Source organism: Neofelis nebulosa, chromosome 15, assembly GCF_028018385.1.
Source record: "Neofelis nebulosa isolate mNeoNeb1 chromosome 15, mNeoNeb1.pri, whole genome shotgun sequence".
NCBI classification, from domain to species: Eukaryota; Metazoa; Chordata; class Mammalia; order Carnivora; family Felidae; genus Neofelis; species Neofelis nebulosa.
This window is the reverse complement of record NC_080796.1, coordinates 17,165,995-17,180,928: the sequence shown is the minus strand read 5'-3', so window position 1 is coordinate 17,180,928 and position 14,934 is coordinate 17,165,995. Positions and strand designations below refer to the sequence as shown.

Genomic DNA, 14,934 nt, shown 5'->3' with positions numbered 1-14,934 from the left:
AGTGCCTTGTGGGCTCTCTGTCTCCTTTAAAAACATCTATTTTAAGTTCATGTTGAAATCATACATAGTCTTCTGGTGACAGCATAGCAGCAGATGATAATAATTCATCTATGGTAGTCTGTCCATGACACATAACCGTTACTACTCCAGGGGACATATGTTCTGTATTAAGAATTTCAGACTATACTTTCAGACATTTAACTGTAGTGGAATCCTTCTTAACTACTTTTGTTGAGAGCAAATAATTAACCATTGAGGTCAAAATGGATAATCCTAAAAAACAATGCCGGGGTGCCTGGGTGGCTCAGTCAGTTAAGCATAAGACTTCGGCTCATCGTGATCTCACAGCTCGTGAGTTCAAGCCCCACGTCAGGCTCTGTGCTGACAGATCGGAGCCTGGAGCCTGCTTCAGATTCTGTGTCTCCCTCTCTTTCTGCCCCTCCCCTGCTTACATTCTGTCTCTCTAAAATGAATAAACATTAAAAAAAAAAAAAAAATAGTTATATATCTTAAATATTTTCTTTTAACTTAAGAGACACTCATTTGCCAATCATCTATAGGGCTAAAGCTTTTCTTTGTGTATGGATCCACTCATTTCCACATGTTCTGTTTTGGATGAATTATGCGGTAATGCATCCTGTACAATTTCCATTTTAGGGGCGCCTGGCTGGCTCAGTTGGAAGAGCATGCGACTCTTGATCTCAGGGTAGTGAGTTTGAGCCCCAGGTTGGGGGTAGAGATTACTTTAAAAAAAAAAAAAGTTTTTAAGAAGTTTCTACTTTAGTTTTGTTTAAAGCAAAGCAAGTTCACAGACACTTTTCATAATAGCATAAGAACAGAAATCTGCTGGATCTTTATGGCTTTCCCACCCAGTCTTTTTATATCTGTCTTGTTCTCACCGCATTTGACCGCAGGCTTCAGCAACTTGCCTTTATTCAGTCTTTCCAGAGCAGTCACTTAGTTTTCATAAAAATGACAACCTCTTTTGTATTGCATGTGATTCCCTGGTAGTTCATTAAATTATGTAGGTTACATTAGGTTTAAGGACAAAGTTGACAAAAGTTCAGTTCAACTGGTGGGAGCAAAAATTCATGAATGCAACACAGAATGAAAACCTTTGGACATCTGTTAGCTTGTTTACAGAAGGAATGAAGATCATTGGCTAGCCTGGGAAGCTATGCTATGAAGGTCACTTAAGAGAGCTTTTATCTTTGTTCATAGTCTTTTTTGTACAAACAGGGTTATACTTAACTCTCAAATAATAGGCCATTTTGTGTAGCTAATTTTTTGTTTATTTCCTCTTCTCCTTAAGAATAAATTAAGCTATTTTAAGATTATCCGTGCAGATTTTTAATACCTATTTGTTTGCTTTTCCAGCTGGAACTATTTATGTAGATTAATTAATGGCTTAAAAATCCTGAGCGCTTTGCTGTCTCTAAGCATTTGGGGATTGGAATATTCTATAGTGGTATCTCATTTTTTTAACTCTCCTCTAAAAGCGTCCTGAGACTTTTTTTTTTAATAGAGGAGAAAATATTGAATGAAAGAAAGAAAAAAGGTTTTTATACCATCTGAGGAATATCTACCCCACCCAGTGGAGATAATCAGATGCCAAAAAGAACCGTAGTCCTGGGCTTTAGATAATTTGAAGAGCATTTTTTAACTAATGGAAACAGGGAGCTGACTTGAGTCCACTAAATGCCAGACTGTATTCGATTATCTGATACATGGTCTCGTGAATTTGATCTTCACCAGAAAAAAATCTGAGAAGCAAATATTACTAAATATTATTACCATCTTCCAGGTAAGGGTACTACGGTTCAAAGAGCTAGATGACTGAATATACCATCGTGGTAAGGGGCACAATCAAGACTTGAAACCCCAGGTCTGTTGGACTCCAAAGCCTATGCACTTACACACTTACATGACCACCTTTAAAATAGTCGCTGCAGATCTAACCTGGTATTTTCTTTGTACGTTGGAGAATATTTTACACAATCTTGTTGTTTATTCTAAACACTCTCCGAATAAAATCTATGTAGTTCTATTATTTGAATAAGCTTCATAATAAAGATGAAAACGAGTACAGACCTGCTGCCTCCTAGCCTAAGGCTAGTAATGCAGGAAAGGACAGAAAACTAACATTCCTTTTTCTCTGTGACTCTACAGACAAAAGCTGTCTGTTCTTGTTGTTAATAATAGTATTTACCAGGCACCTGTGCATATTATCTCGTTTAATCATATATCATTTTTGCAAGGGTAGCTACTGGTTTTCTCATTTTATACATGAGGAATTTAAGACAAAGTGTTATGTAATCTGACCAAAGTCACACAGCTAGTAAGTGATGGAGAATAGATTCACAGTGAGATTTTCTTTTCTTTTTTTTTTCTTTTTTTAAATGTTTATTTATTGAGAGAGAGAACGAGTGCAGGGGAGGGGCGGGGAGAAGGGGAGAGACAGAATCCCAAACTGGCTCCGCGCCCTCAGGGCGGAGCCCAATGCGGGGCTCCATCCCAACAACCGTGAGATCAGATCCATGAGAGATCATGACCTGAGCCGAAATCCAGAGTCCTAAAGCTCAACTAACTGGGCCACCTAGGCTCCCCACAGTGAGATTTTCTAAGCTAATTTACATAAGCTTAGAATGATGTAAAAGTAGAAAGAGAGCTCAAGACCTTTGTGGGAGAGAATAATTACTAAGGTGTCCCCGAAAAACAAAGGGTATACTGTGAGCATAAATAAATCATGACCACTGACTTCTTCTAAAAGAAGATGCTAGAATGTAGCCTATAGTGTTCATAGATCTGTGCAGCAAGCCTCAGTGTAATACGTGGACCCGGTAGGTCAACAGCAGAAATCAACCCCTTTGTTCCCCATTTCAAAGGCAGTATTCCACCCCATAGAAGTAGAACAAATACGAAATGGAAAAAATGCATGTGGGGACCTAGAAGAAGAATGGAGGAAGGACGATTAGGAAGCATTTGGGAGAAAAATCACAGGACTGTGGGTGAAAGTTAACAAGAGGCAAAATCGCATTAGCTGTGATTTATCTGGTTGTACCCCTGCTTACCCACTTTCCCCCTTTTAAATCAGAATCGTTGCCTTCTTGAACTACTGACTTCACTAATTCAAAACCCTTTGTACTTGACTTAAATCTGTGTATAAATTCACAAGTATGTGTGTGTTCTGTTTAGGAGCAAAGTCCTTTGCTGACTTATATTTTCCAGGTGAGAGCATCTTTCAGAAACTCCATAAAACCTAAAAATAATTTCTTAAAGACATATTCTTTAATGACATCTAGGATTTGATTTAAAGTACTGAAAGGATAGGAGTGCCTGGGGTGGCTCAGCCAGTTAAGTCCAACTTCAGCTCAGGTCATGCTCTCATGGTTTGTGGGTTCGAGCCCTTCATCAGGCTCTGTGCTGACAGCTCAGAGCCTGGATCCTGCTTCGGATTCTGTGTCTCCCTCTCTCTCTGCCCTGCCCCTGCTCATGCTCTGTCCCTCTCCTTCAAAAATAAACATTTTAAATAAATAAATAAATAAATAAATAAATAAATAAATAAAATACTTAACGGATAAAAGGGAAGAGGGGAGGTGAAGCGAATGTGGCAGAATTTTAACTCTAATACGCATAACGTGTATGTAGGGGTTCTTTGTACTCGTCTTTTATTTTGTGTAGGTTTGAATTTTTCATCAATAAAGATCATTTTATTACATATTCTTATCTCTGCAATAGAGCAGCATAACCAAGAGCATAACCAGCATAACCAAAGACTCATTACTGAACTTTCTGAGTGATGTTGATGGTAGGGTTTTAGTAGGATGATTACATAACAGTGTTAAAGACACAGCAGGGAAGGAATAACCATGTATCCTTTGACATTAAAGAAAAATTATCCAACCAAGAAACTAAAATTATAACAGAGCTTTTCAGATACTTCCACTTTTAGAAAAGAATTAACACTGACCAAAACATGAAAGGAGGACGCTATACAAATTACATAAATGCCTCAACAGCTTTTAGGCATCCACCACACCAGTGGTTTCCAACATGTATGAAGAATATATAATTTTGGGGGCGCCCGGGTGGCTCAATGGGTTGAACATCTGACTTCAGCTCAGGTCATGATTTCGCGGTTCAGGAGTTCAAGCCCCCATCGGGCTGGCCGCGATCAGCACAGAGCCTGCTTGGGATCCTCTGTCCCCTGCTCTCTCTGCCCCTCCCCCGTGCTCATTTTTCCTCTCTCTCTCAGAAATGAATAAACATTTTCTTAAAAAAAGGAATATATAACTATGGGATATCTGGGTGGTCAGGTCAGCCAGTTAAGCATCCATCCACTTCTTGATTTCAGTTGAAGCTACAAGCTCACAGTCATGAGATCAAGCCCTGTATCAGACTCTGTATGCTGAGTGCAGAACCCTCTTGGGATTCTAATCTCTCTTGCCCTCTCCCTTTGCCCCTCCCCCACTCATGCAAATTTTTTGAGAGCAAAAAATATATATATATACATACATGTATATGTGTGTGTGTGTATATATATATATATATATATATATATATATATATATATATTTCACACGTGGAAAAAAGTATTATTTGTTAGAATACACACACGCAGGGGCACCTGAGTGTCTCAGTTGGTTAAGAGACTGACTTCTGCTCAGGTCATGATCTCACGGTTCACGAGTTCACGCCCTGCATCGGGCCCAATGCTGACAGCTCAGAGACGGGAACCTGCTTCAGATTCTGTGTCTCCCTCTCTTTTTTCCCCTCCACTGCTCATGCTCTGTCTCTCTCCTCCCTCTCTCTCTCTTAATAACTTTCAAACATATTTACTTTTTTAACGAAATTAAAAAAGAATACGCACACACTACTAATTTTCAAATATATGAGGCCACTTGATGTGGTTAACAAGACACAAATGCAAAAAGCAGCCCTGAACTCATTGTAGTTTTTGGTGATGTATATATTTTCTTAATGTGTGGATACTAAAATCATAGCTACTATCACGTGGAAATCTCTGAAACTTTATGTGTTATTTAAAATGAAGAATTATTGGGGCGCCTGGGTGGCTCAGTCAGTTGAGTGTCCGACTTCAGCTCAGGTCACGATCTCACGGTCCGTGGGTTCGAGCCCCGCGTCGGGCTCTGGGCTGATGGCTCAGAGCCTGGAGCCTGCTTCCGATTCTGTGTCTCCCTCTCTCTCTGCCCCTTCCCCGTTCATGCTCTGTCTCTCTCTGTCTCAAAAATAAATAAACATTAAAAATAAATAAAATAGGGGTGCCTGGGTGGCTCAGTCCATTAAGCGCCTGACTTCGGCTCAGGTCATGATCTCACAGTCCGTGAGTTCGAGCCCCACATCAGGCTCTGTACTGATAGCTCAGAGCCTGGAGTCTGCTTCAGATTCTGTGTCTCCTTCTCTCTCTCTGCCCCTCCCCTGCTCATGCTCTCTCTCTGTCTCAAAAATAAATAAAAACATTTAATAAATAAATAAATAAATAAATAAAATGAAGAATTATTACTGCACACTCATGACGCTGTTTTTCTTGTTGTGTGTTAATGTGTCTCTCCAGGGCCTCGTGTGTGCTGGGCTGGCTGACATGGCCAGACCTGCAGAGAAACTCAGCACAGCTCAGTCTGCTGTTCTCATGGCTACAGGTAAATTAAATGAGTATTTTCTCTGTTCCATTTAGGGCATTCAGTATTTTTGTTTTTGTCTTACATCAGTTTATTTAACGGTTTACTGTTTGAAACGCACATGCACTCACACACAAAGGAATTAACAGTGTTCTCGTTGGGCAATTAATTATTCGATAAGACAGTTACTGTGAATAAGTATCTGCGTGAGTTTTTGGTTTGTTTGTTTGTTTTACCACGAACATATTTTTTGTAAGTAGGAAAAAAAGTTAGTTAATATTCATTTGCCCTATAAAGATTCCCTGTTGATGTAAGAACTGCATATTTTGTGTAACACTGAATTATAGCAACTTTATTAAAGACTCAAAGCACAGCTTTTCTTTTATCCTGCTTTATGTTGTCACAGTCTTATAATTATGTTGCTCTAATACAGAATGTTCAAAAGATATTGCAGCAGTACCTGTGCTTTAAAAAAAAAAAATCTTTTGTTTCAACAGGGTTTATTTGGTCAAGATACTCACTTGTAATTATTCCAAAAAACTGGAGTCTGTTTGCTGTTAATTTCTTCGTGGGGGCAGCAGGGGCCTCTCAGCTCTTTCGTATTTGGAGGTAAGCCCACCAAAGGTGTAAAAAGAGAAATCTGCCTCAGAAGCCGCCCAGATGGCAGTGCATTTTTTTTTTTTAAGATTCATGTATGATGTTAAGATGGAATAGGCCTGAAGCAGAAATGTCTAGAAAAATCTGGGGGTTTAAGTTCAAAGTGTTAAGCAGTATGTTTGCTACATAGGTTTCAAATCTGACTGTGTATTATCTAGAAATACAGCCCATTCATAGAATCTGTTTTAAGACAACAGACATGATTTACGAAATACTAAGTAATTTTCTCTATGAACGTTTTAACGCTCGCTTTCAATTATAGATAATAAAACGGGTGTGGTTATGTAGTGGTTGGAAATGATGTTTGGTGTGAGGCTACGGGTCTTGTCAGAAAGTATCCTCTGAATATTTTTAAAACTGTTTGTAGGCGTCCCACATTTTCGTTTCACTCCACTTCATTGTGCTTCAGAGATGTTGTGCTTTTTACATATGGAAGGTTTGTGGCAACCCCGCGTCGAGCAAGTCTGTCGACACCATTTTCCCAACAGCATTTCTCCCTTCGTGTCTGTGTGCCACATTTTGGTCATTCTCACAATCTTGTGGTGCTCTGTGGTCAATGATCTTTGATTTTACTGCTGTCGTCGTCTGGGGGTCCACGAAGCACGTCCAAATGAGGCCGTGAGCTTCGCTGATGAACGTTGTGTGTTCTAACTGCGCCGACTGGGCCATTCCCCCATCTCCCTCCCTCTGCTCAGATCTCCCTCTTCCCTGAGACGCAATAATAGTAAAAATAGGCCAATTAATAAGCCTACAGTTTGCCTCTCAGTGTTCAAGTGAAAGGCAACAAGAGATGCACATCTCTCGCTTTAAGTCAAAAGCTAGAAATAATTAAGCTCAGTGAGGAAGGTAGGCTGAAAGCCGACGAGATAGGCCGAAAAGTAGGCCTCTTGTGCCGAATATTTAGCTACGCTGTGAATGCGGAGGGAAAGTTCTGGAAGGAAATCAAAAGTGCTACTTCAGTGAACGCACGATCGATAAGAAAGCTTAACAGCCTCATCGCTGATGCGGAGAACGTTTTAGTGGTCTGGACAGAAGATCAAACGGCCACGACGTTCCCTGTAGCCAAAGCCCAATCCAGAGCAAGGCCCTCGCTCTCTTCAATTCTCTGAAAGGCTCAGAGAGGTGAGGAAGCTGCAGAAGAAAAGTCTGAAGCCAGCAGAGGTCGGTTCCTGTGGGTCAAGGAAAGAAGCCGTCTCCGCCACATACAGCGCAAGGTGGGGCAGCAGGTGCTGGCGGACAGGCGGCAGCCAGTTACCCAGCAGATGGAGCAAGATAACGAAGGAGGCGACGACGGTAAACAGCACATCTTTAATGTGGGTGACACAGCCTCCTACTGGAAGAAGATGCCTTCCGGGACTTTCACAGTTACGGAGAAGTCCGATATCTGGCTTCAAAGCTTCGGAGGACAGGCTGACTCTCTTGTTAGGGGCTAATGCAGCCGGTGACTTTAAGCTGAAGCCAGTGCTCATGCACCATTCCGAAAATCCTAAGGACCTTAAGAATAATGCTCAGTCTCTTCTGCCTGTGCCCTAGAAATGGAACAAAGCCTGGGTGACAGCACCTCGATTTACAACGTGGTTTACTGAATATTAAGCCCACTGTGGAGACCTGCTGCTCAGAAAACAAGATTCTTTTCAAAATATTCCTGTTCACGTACAATGTGTCAGGTTACCCTAGAGCTCCGATGGAGATGTACAACAAGATTTATGTTTTTATGCTGCTAACACAGCATCCATTCTGCAGCCCCTGGATCAAGGAGTCATTTTGACTTTCAAGTCTTCTTATTTAAGAAACACCTTTTGTAAGGCCATAGCTGCCATAGAGAGTGATTCCTCCGATGGATCTGGGCAAAGTAAATTGAAAACCTGGAAAGGATTCACCATCCTGGTACCGTTAAGAATAGTCATGATTCATGGGAAGAGGTCAAAATATCAACATGAATAAGAGGTTGGCAGAAGTCCGTTTCAATCCTCGTGGATAACTTGGAGGGGTTGCAGACTTCAGTGGAGGAAGTGACTGTAAATGTGGTGGAAACAGCAAGAGAACTAGAATGAGAAGCGAAGCCTGAAGATGGGACTGAATTGCTGCAATCACAGGGTTGAATGGATGAGGAGTTGCTTCTTATGGATGAGCAAAGAAAGCGTTTCTTGAGATGGAATCTGCTGGTGAAGGTGCTGTGGAGATTGTTGAAATGACAACCAAGTACAGTATTTAGAATATCACATAAACTTAGCTGATAAAGCGGTGGCGGGGTTTAAGAGGATAGACTCCAGTTTTGAAAGAAGTTCCACTGTGGGTGCTATCCAATGGCATCATATGCCCCAGGGAAATCATCTGTGGAAGAGTCAGTTGATGTGGTGGCAACTTCATTGTTGTCCTGTTTTAAGAAAACACAGCCACCCCAACCTTCCGCAGCCACCACCCGGGTCAGTCAGCAGTCATCAGCGTTGATGCAAGACCCTCCACCAGCAAAGAGATTACGACTTGCTGAAAACATGGATGATGGCTAGCGTTTTTTTAAGCGATGTTTTTAAGTCAAGGTATGTACTTTTTTTCCTAGACCTACTGCGATTGCACACTTAATAGAATACAGCATAGCGTAAATGTCACTTTTATATGAACTGGGAAGCCAAAATACTCATTTGAATATTCATTCACAAAATATTCATTATCGTGGTGGTCTGGAGCTGAGCCCACTATGTCTGCGAAGCTTGTCTGTACTCGGTAGTTAATATTGTCAGTGACTGGTTCACACTCTGCCTCGAGCTCATCGTAGATGAAGGCTCTGGCTTCGCTGGAACCACAGAACCTTCCTAAATTGCAAAACAGTGCTCTTTGGCTAAAAAAAAATTAAATGATCTCCATAATAAAGAAATGGACAATATTCAGTTATAATTTGCCTTCCTTTCAGAAGGCGTTCTGTCCTCCATTTTCCTCATCTTTGCTATCCTAGCTTGACACGTGAATCCTTTCATTATCCTCTAGCACAGAATAGATGGATGATGAATCACTCGCTCGTTCTACCGCACATCCGACAAGCATTTTTCGAGCTTACTTGCATTGATACAAACTTCAGTCTGTACGGGGACTTTCTTCACGAGTATTTTTCTCATCCACCGTTGCATTTTAACCTTATGTTAAGCCATAATGGGAGGGCTGCAAACCCGTGGAATGCAACATTTGGAATTATTGTCTCTAAAGTGGAAACACAGATACAGTTTGACAAAAGGATTTTTGGCACTGTTTTCAGTCACAACAGTAGATTGGGAGATTTAGCTCAAAATATAAGTGTTGGACTCTGGAGCAGTTAGACAGGCACCATGGGATATTTGAAATCAGAACCTTTAGAGAAATCTGGGATTCTGGTAGACTTCGTGGAATAAGTTACTTCTTCTGCTCTCTTCTCCACCCTTATAATCTGGGACAGAATAGTAAATGAAGCTCTGGGTGTTGTAGAAGGGAAAGACTCTGACTTGGTGGTTAATTCTTCTTCGGATTAATGAGAATTGAAGAAATAGGCCTTTGCTTTACTATTCTGTTAACCCAGTGTCTACAAACTGCTAAAAACTCAGTAGCCTGTCAGCATCACAAAAGTCTATTTTATTTTTTAAAAAGTATATTTTATTTTTAGTGCTTAGGATCTCATTCCCAATTTATTTTATTCTTAGGAAAGATGTTCCGTGATTATAAAATAAAGGTCCAGATGACCACATTTTGCTAAATTTTATTTGTATGTTCACATGTTTGTTACACTGGTATAATTCAAGAATGAAAATACCAAAATAAGACTTTTGTACGGGAAGCTATTTGTCAGTTACGTCGTTGAAACTTTTTGGCAGTTGGAAGCCAGATGCAAATAAAATCCTTAGGTCACTTTCCCTTCTGCCTGTTTCACCCACAAGCCCCTGAGAAGATTGTAGCTAAAATGATACAGCCTCTTGACTAGTGAGAAAGGAGACGGGGAATATGCTTCCCATTCCCTTCTCATTACATAGTTATCTGTGGTGATGCATAATTATTCTCTTTCTGTTTCCTTTATAGATATAACCAAGAACTAAAAGCTAAAGCAAACAACTAAGAGTTCCTGACCACCCGAACAATCTAGATGTGGACATACAACCACTGGGACTAATTTGATTTATTATTTGGTTATTGATGAGGTGATATTAACTGTGCTAATGTTTGGAAGCCATAAAGAAAAAAAAAAAACAGACTGTAAACTGGGGGCTAATACTCAATTTCACAGAAAAATAAAACAAACTTTTAATAACAGTGTTTCTTTGTATATGACTTAAGGAATGTATCTATGGCTATCAGTAACATTTTTTTTCCTACTCTCTGCCGCAAATAAATCATACTTGCTCCTACATACCCTTGGCTTTCTTCTGTACTACTCAACCAGAGAGGACCGAAAGGTTAAATTATCTCTTTTACAGGGAAGGGTGGTGAAATAGCTAGAAATAAAAGGAAATAGAGCTAAAGAGAGGGAGAAATGGGTAGTAGAATGGCTAGCAATTCTTGTGTGGCTACAGAGTAACAAAAGATTTCTCAGTTGTTGAATTACAGTCAGTAATTGATGGAATGTGGCCGAAAAGGCTCTCCGGTCCTAAATTGGAATCCCAGCTCTATGGCTTATTATAATCTATGACTTTGGGCAAATCAAAGTGCCTACTAGAATGCCTGGAACATAAGTTGGCTTTCTTTTTTTTAAATTTTTTTAAGTTTACTTATTTATTTAGAGAGAGAGAGCGTGCGCACAGAGCAGCGGGGGAGGGGCAGAGAGCAGAAGAGCGGGAATCCCAAGCAGGCACCACGCCATCAGTGCTCCAGCTCCTGAACCACGAGATCATGACCTGAGCCAAGATCAAGACGCTTAACCCACTGCACCGCCCAGGCGCCCCAAGTCAGCTTTGTGTAAACACGTGTGACCTTTGTCCCCATTTTGAAGAGAGAGACTGGACGTAGACTACTCCGTGCTAGAAATACAATCAATATCCTATTTGAATGGAGCTCCAGTTTGGAGTACCGAGCTTCCTTCTGAAAATCCTACTAGAGCCCGTCCTGGGCAGAACTGTAGTCAAAGGAATCAGCAAAGCAAGTTATTTCTAAGTTTGAAGAAGCAATGACAAAAAGAACTTTTTATTCATTTTTTTTTAATGTTTATTTTTGAGGGAGAGCGCGTGCGCACGCACAAGTGGGGGCGGGGCAGAGAGGAGAGACAGAATCCCCAGCAGGCTCCACACCATGGATTCGCCCACGAACCACCAGATCATGACCTGAGCCGAAGTTGGACGCTTAACCGACTGAGCCACCCCAGTGCCCCAAGAACTTTTTAAATAATATATTTAACTGATCGAGGCAATTATCAGTGAAAACCTTGCACTTTTTAATCACTTATCCCTTCCCTGTAATCCACCTTCGAGGAGGAAGGATTAGAGAATTTGACACAGAAGTAAAGAGGTCCTGAAGAGTCCAATTTCTTTTTTTTTTTCAACGTTTTTTGTTTTTGTTTGTTGGTTTTTTTTTTTTTTTTTTTTTTTTTTAAATTTTTTGGGACAGAGAGAGACAGAGCATGAACGGGGGAGGGGCAGAGAGAGAGAGACACAGAATCGGAAACAGGCTCCAGGCTCCGAGCCGTCAGCCCAGAGCCCGACGCGGGGCTCGAACTCACGGACCACAAGATCGTGACCTGGCTGAAGTCGGACGCTTAACCGACTGCGCCACCCAGGCGCCCCATCCAATTTCTTTTTTTAATGTTTATTTTTGAGAGAGCGCATGAGCAGGGGAGGGTCAGAGAGAGAGAGGGCGACACAGAACCCGAAGCAAGCTATCAGCACAGAGCCCAGCTCAGGGCTCGAACTCCCAAACCGTGAGATCATGACCTGAGCCAAAGTTGGACGTTTAACTGACTGAACCACCCGGGTGCCCCATTATTACTTTCTTTGTATAAACCATGCTGTTCGAATTAGTTTGGCATGTGTGAGCACGTGTGTATGTTTCCTAAGGTTAAACCTTTAAGAAAAACATCTATTATGAAATATGGCATAGACACAAAAAAGTTTATTAACATATATATGTTGAAGTGATGTTTCTTTCTTTTCATTGAAACCTGCTCTTTCCTAACTGGGTTCTTCTAAGCCCCACTTCGTCAAATTAATTGTAGCATTTAGGTACAATCACAGTTATCTTCCTGTTGGTTCTCAGAAGTTCCATGGACAGACCATCAGCTCATCCTTTTATTTATGCCCCAGAACTCTCATCCATCCCATTATTGAATCCTAAAAATTAAGAGAGTCTAGTTAACTCTTGCTGACATTGGAAACACATAGTCCACTGACCAGTTTCACAACTATTTTCGAAAACCTAGGAGAATTTATATACCAGAAGTCCTCACTACCAATGTAGGCACTGAGCTCTGTAGAAGTACTTTTCACAGTGGTGCAAATCACTTGATCAGTCCTGTTGAGTTGAATTCTACATCAAAATTTCTAACTGGTCCCCAAAACTTCATTAGGTGAGTTCCCAGGGTGTTTCAGCTCAACTCTGCTACATATTAACTGTGAAACCTTATTACCCTTTGTGTCTGGGCTTTAGTATATTCAAGAGTGAAATGGGGTGAGGAGAGTATTTACTTGATAAGATTGTTGTAAAGCTCAATCAAACTAACGTTTTAACACAAAATTAAGTGTAGTAAGTTTCAGAAAACGGTAAGCTTATTAATTGAAGGTAGACCCCAAAAGTACTTTCTTAGACCAAAGTATACCCGCAAAAAGGGTGGACCATGTTACCCCTATTTGCACACCTTCTGGAGTAGTGACTATTGGAATTTCTAAGACTTCCACAGGTTAAAGCTGCTTGGGGTGGGGGGCGTGGGGGACCCAGAGGCAGGGTGGCGCATACTCAAGATAAATTCTTTAACCTAATCTTCTTGTGGTTTGGCATTCATTTCAAAGCAACATTGACTCATTTCTGCCTAGTAAACAGATTGTCTGTCTTTAAAGTTGTTCAAACAATCAGCAAAGGTTGGCCTGACCTGGGATCCCAGGTTCCTCTCCATGAAGCAAAACAGGAGCTTGTTTACATAATGAAACACAAATAGAAAACACTGATGTTAACACAGCTTCCTCCCTAAGGGGTCTGTTTAATTATATGAGGTATGATTCTAATTATATTAAGACCGGTTTCCACAACTGACATCAGAAAATTTTCTCGACAGACATAATTAAAGGAATCTCTTCCTCCGTTAAGACAACTGTGTTTTACAACTTTTTGGAGCACACAGTAAATTCAGTTAGAGGGCTGGGCTTTACTTGAGAATGATTCCTTGCTTTTTCAGTTCAACTTTCTTAAATTCAAGTTTTACGTACGTGTCACTAAATGTTAAGTGTAGTTATGACATACGTAAGAACAGCTAGGAAATCAAAACATGATGTAAGCTGTTGGAAAATATGCCACCCACTTAAAAGATTTTGCCGGTGTCATACTGGATTGAGAAACCCAAATCCAATGCCAACGTTGGGCCACAAGTTACCTTTGGGGTAAATGAGGTCAGAAGCGTGCACTTAACTGATCAAAAAAGACAGGTACATAACTCTTCACACAAAAATCTGCCTCACAGAAATGCCTGAAGATTAAGTACTGAATGCATTGTAACTGGTAAATTTCATAGTCCTGGTAAATTATAATCAATAACCAAATTGGGTATTTGCTTATTCTGGAGATCCGTGGCTTTATAATAACCACCTACAAACTATTGCCTAATTTCAACCACCCTCCACAAGGTCAGAGAAAGAGACGTGAAAACTACTCGGGGGTCGTATCAGTCTCCCTGACCCTTGCCCCACTTGTCCTACCTGCCAACCAGAAAGAGCCAGTCCCTATAGGAGCAATAGGTCACTGGGACTGGTGGGGGAGGGGAGGGCAGGGCCAGCCAATCAGGAGCAGGGTCAGTGAGCGGGGGAAACAATGACCTTCTGATGAGGGTGTGGCCTGGAAAACGGCTTTTAGACAAAACTGTCATTTTGTGGGTCAGCTCTAAGTGGACACAGCCCTTCTGCTGGCTTCAGAATAATGTCGCCCAGCCCCCTTTCCTGTTAATGCACCCCCGAAAGATCTAGTACCTGATCCAGGCCCTGGCTTCTCCTCAGCCTTGGAGGAAGAAGAGGTATGTGCCATGTCAGTAGAAAGAACGGTTGCAGAGGTAAAGGTGAGGGCTGCCCTCTGGGAAGACAGATATTGGAGCTTAGAGGAAAGTGGGGAATCCTTGGGCTAGGAGTCCCAGATTAGGTAGGTAGGTAGGTAGGTAGGTAGGTAGGTAGGTAGGTAGATAGATAATCATGATGTATATATCTCTGGCTTTTAAGTAAGGTTAGAAACTTGAAGTCTTGGGGCGCCTGGGTGGCTCAGTCGGTTAAGCGGCCGACTTCGGCTCAGGTCATGATCTCACGGTCCGTGAGTTCGAGCCCCGCGTCGGGCTCTGTGCTGACAGCTCAGAGCCTGGAGCCTGTTTCAGATTCTGTGTCTCCCTCTCTCTGACCCTCCCCTGTTCATGCTCTGTCTCTCACTGTCTCAAAAATAAATAAAACGTCACACACAAAAAAAAGAAACTTGAGATCTTAAATGTGGCCTCATCCTGTTT

At 41.4% G+C, this 14,934-nt stretch overlaps 2 protein-coding genes and 1 long non-coding RNA gene across 7 annotated transcripts in view; 2 read left to right on the top strand and 1 right to left on the bottom strand.

The window, feature by feature from the left end:
* The window catches only part of MPC2 (mitochondrial pyruvate carrier 2), a 31,461-nt gene extending 20,796 nt beyond the window's left edge, over positions 1-10,665 (top strand). Inside the window, exons 3-5 of the mRNA XM_058700386.1 lie at positions 5,576-5,660; positions 6,137-6,248; positions 10,338-10,665. Of these exons, the coding sequence (XP_058556369.1) occupies positions 5,576-5,660; positions 6,137-6,248; positions 10,338-10,374 (234 nt within the window). The 3' untranslated portion in view covers positions 10,375-10,665. The remainder of the gene's footprint in view (positions 1-5,575; positions 5,661-6,136; positions 6,249-10,337) is intronic.
* Positions 10,666-12,334: 1,669 nt separating this feature from the next.
* On the bottom strand, positions 12,335-14,217 carry LOC131496235 (uncharacterized). Its single transcript, XR_009254391.1, has 2 exons — positions 14,150-14,217; positions 12,335-12,574 (listed from the first exon to the last, which is right to left on the bottom strand). It is a non-coding gene; the product is annotated as an uncharacterized LOC131496235 (long non-coding RNA).
* An 87-nt stretch (positions 14,218-14,304) lies between these two features.
* The window catches only part of ADCY10 (adenylate cyclase 10), a 76,216-nt gene continuing 75,586 nt past the window's right edge, over positions 14,305-14,934 (top strand). For 2 of the 5 annotated variants that reach the window (XM_058701624.1, XM_058701626.1), the window contains exon 1: positions 14,307-14,460. The gene's annotated coding sequence lies outside the window, so the exon portion shown is untranslated. Of the gene's footprint in view, positions 14,461-14,934 lie in introns of all 5 variants that reach the window. The other 3 variants (XM_058701623.1, XM_058701622.1, XM_058701627.1) reach the window with 2 other exon arrangements.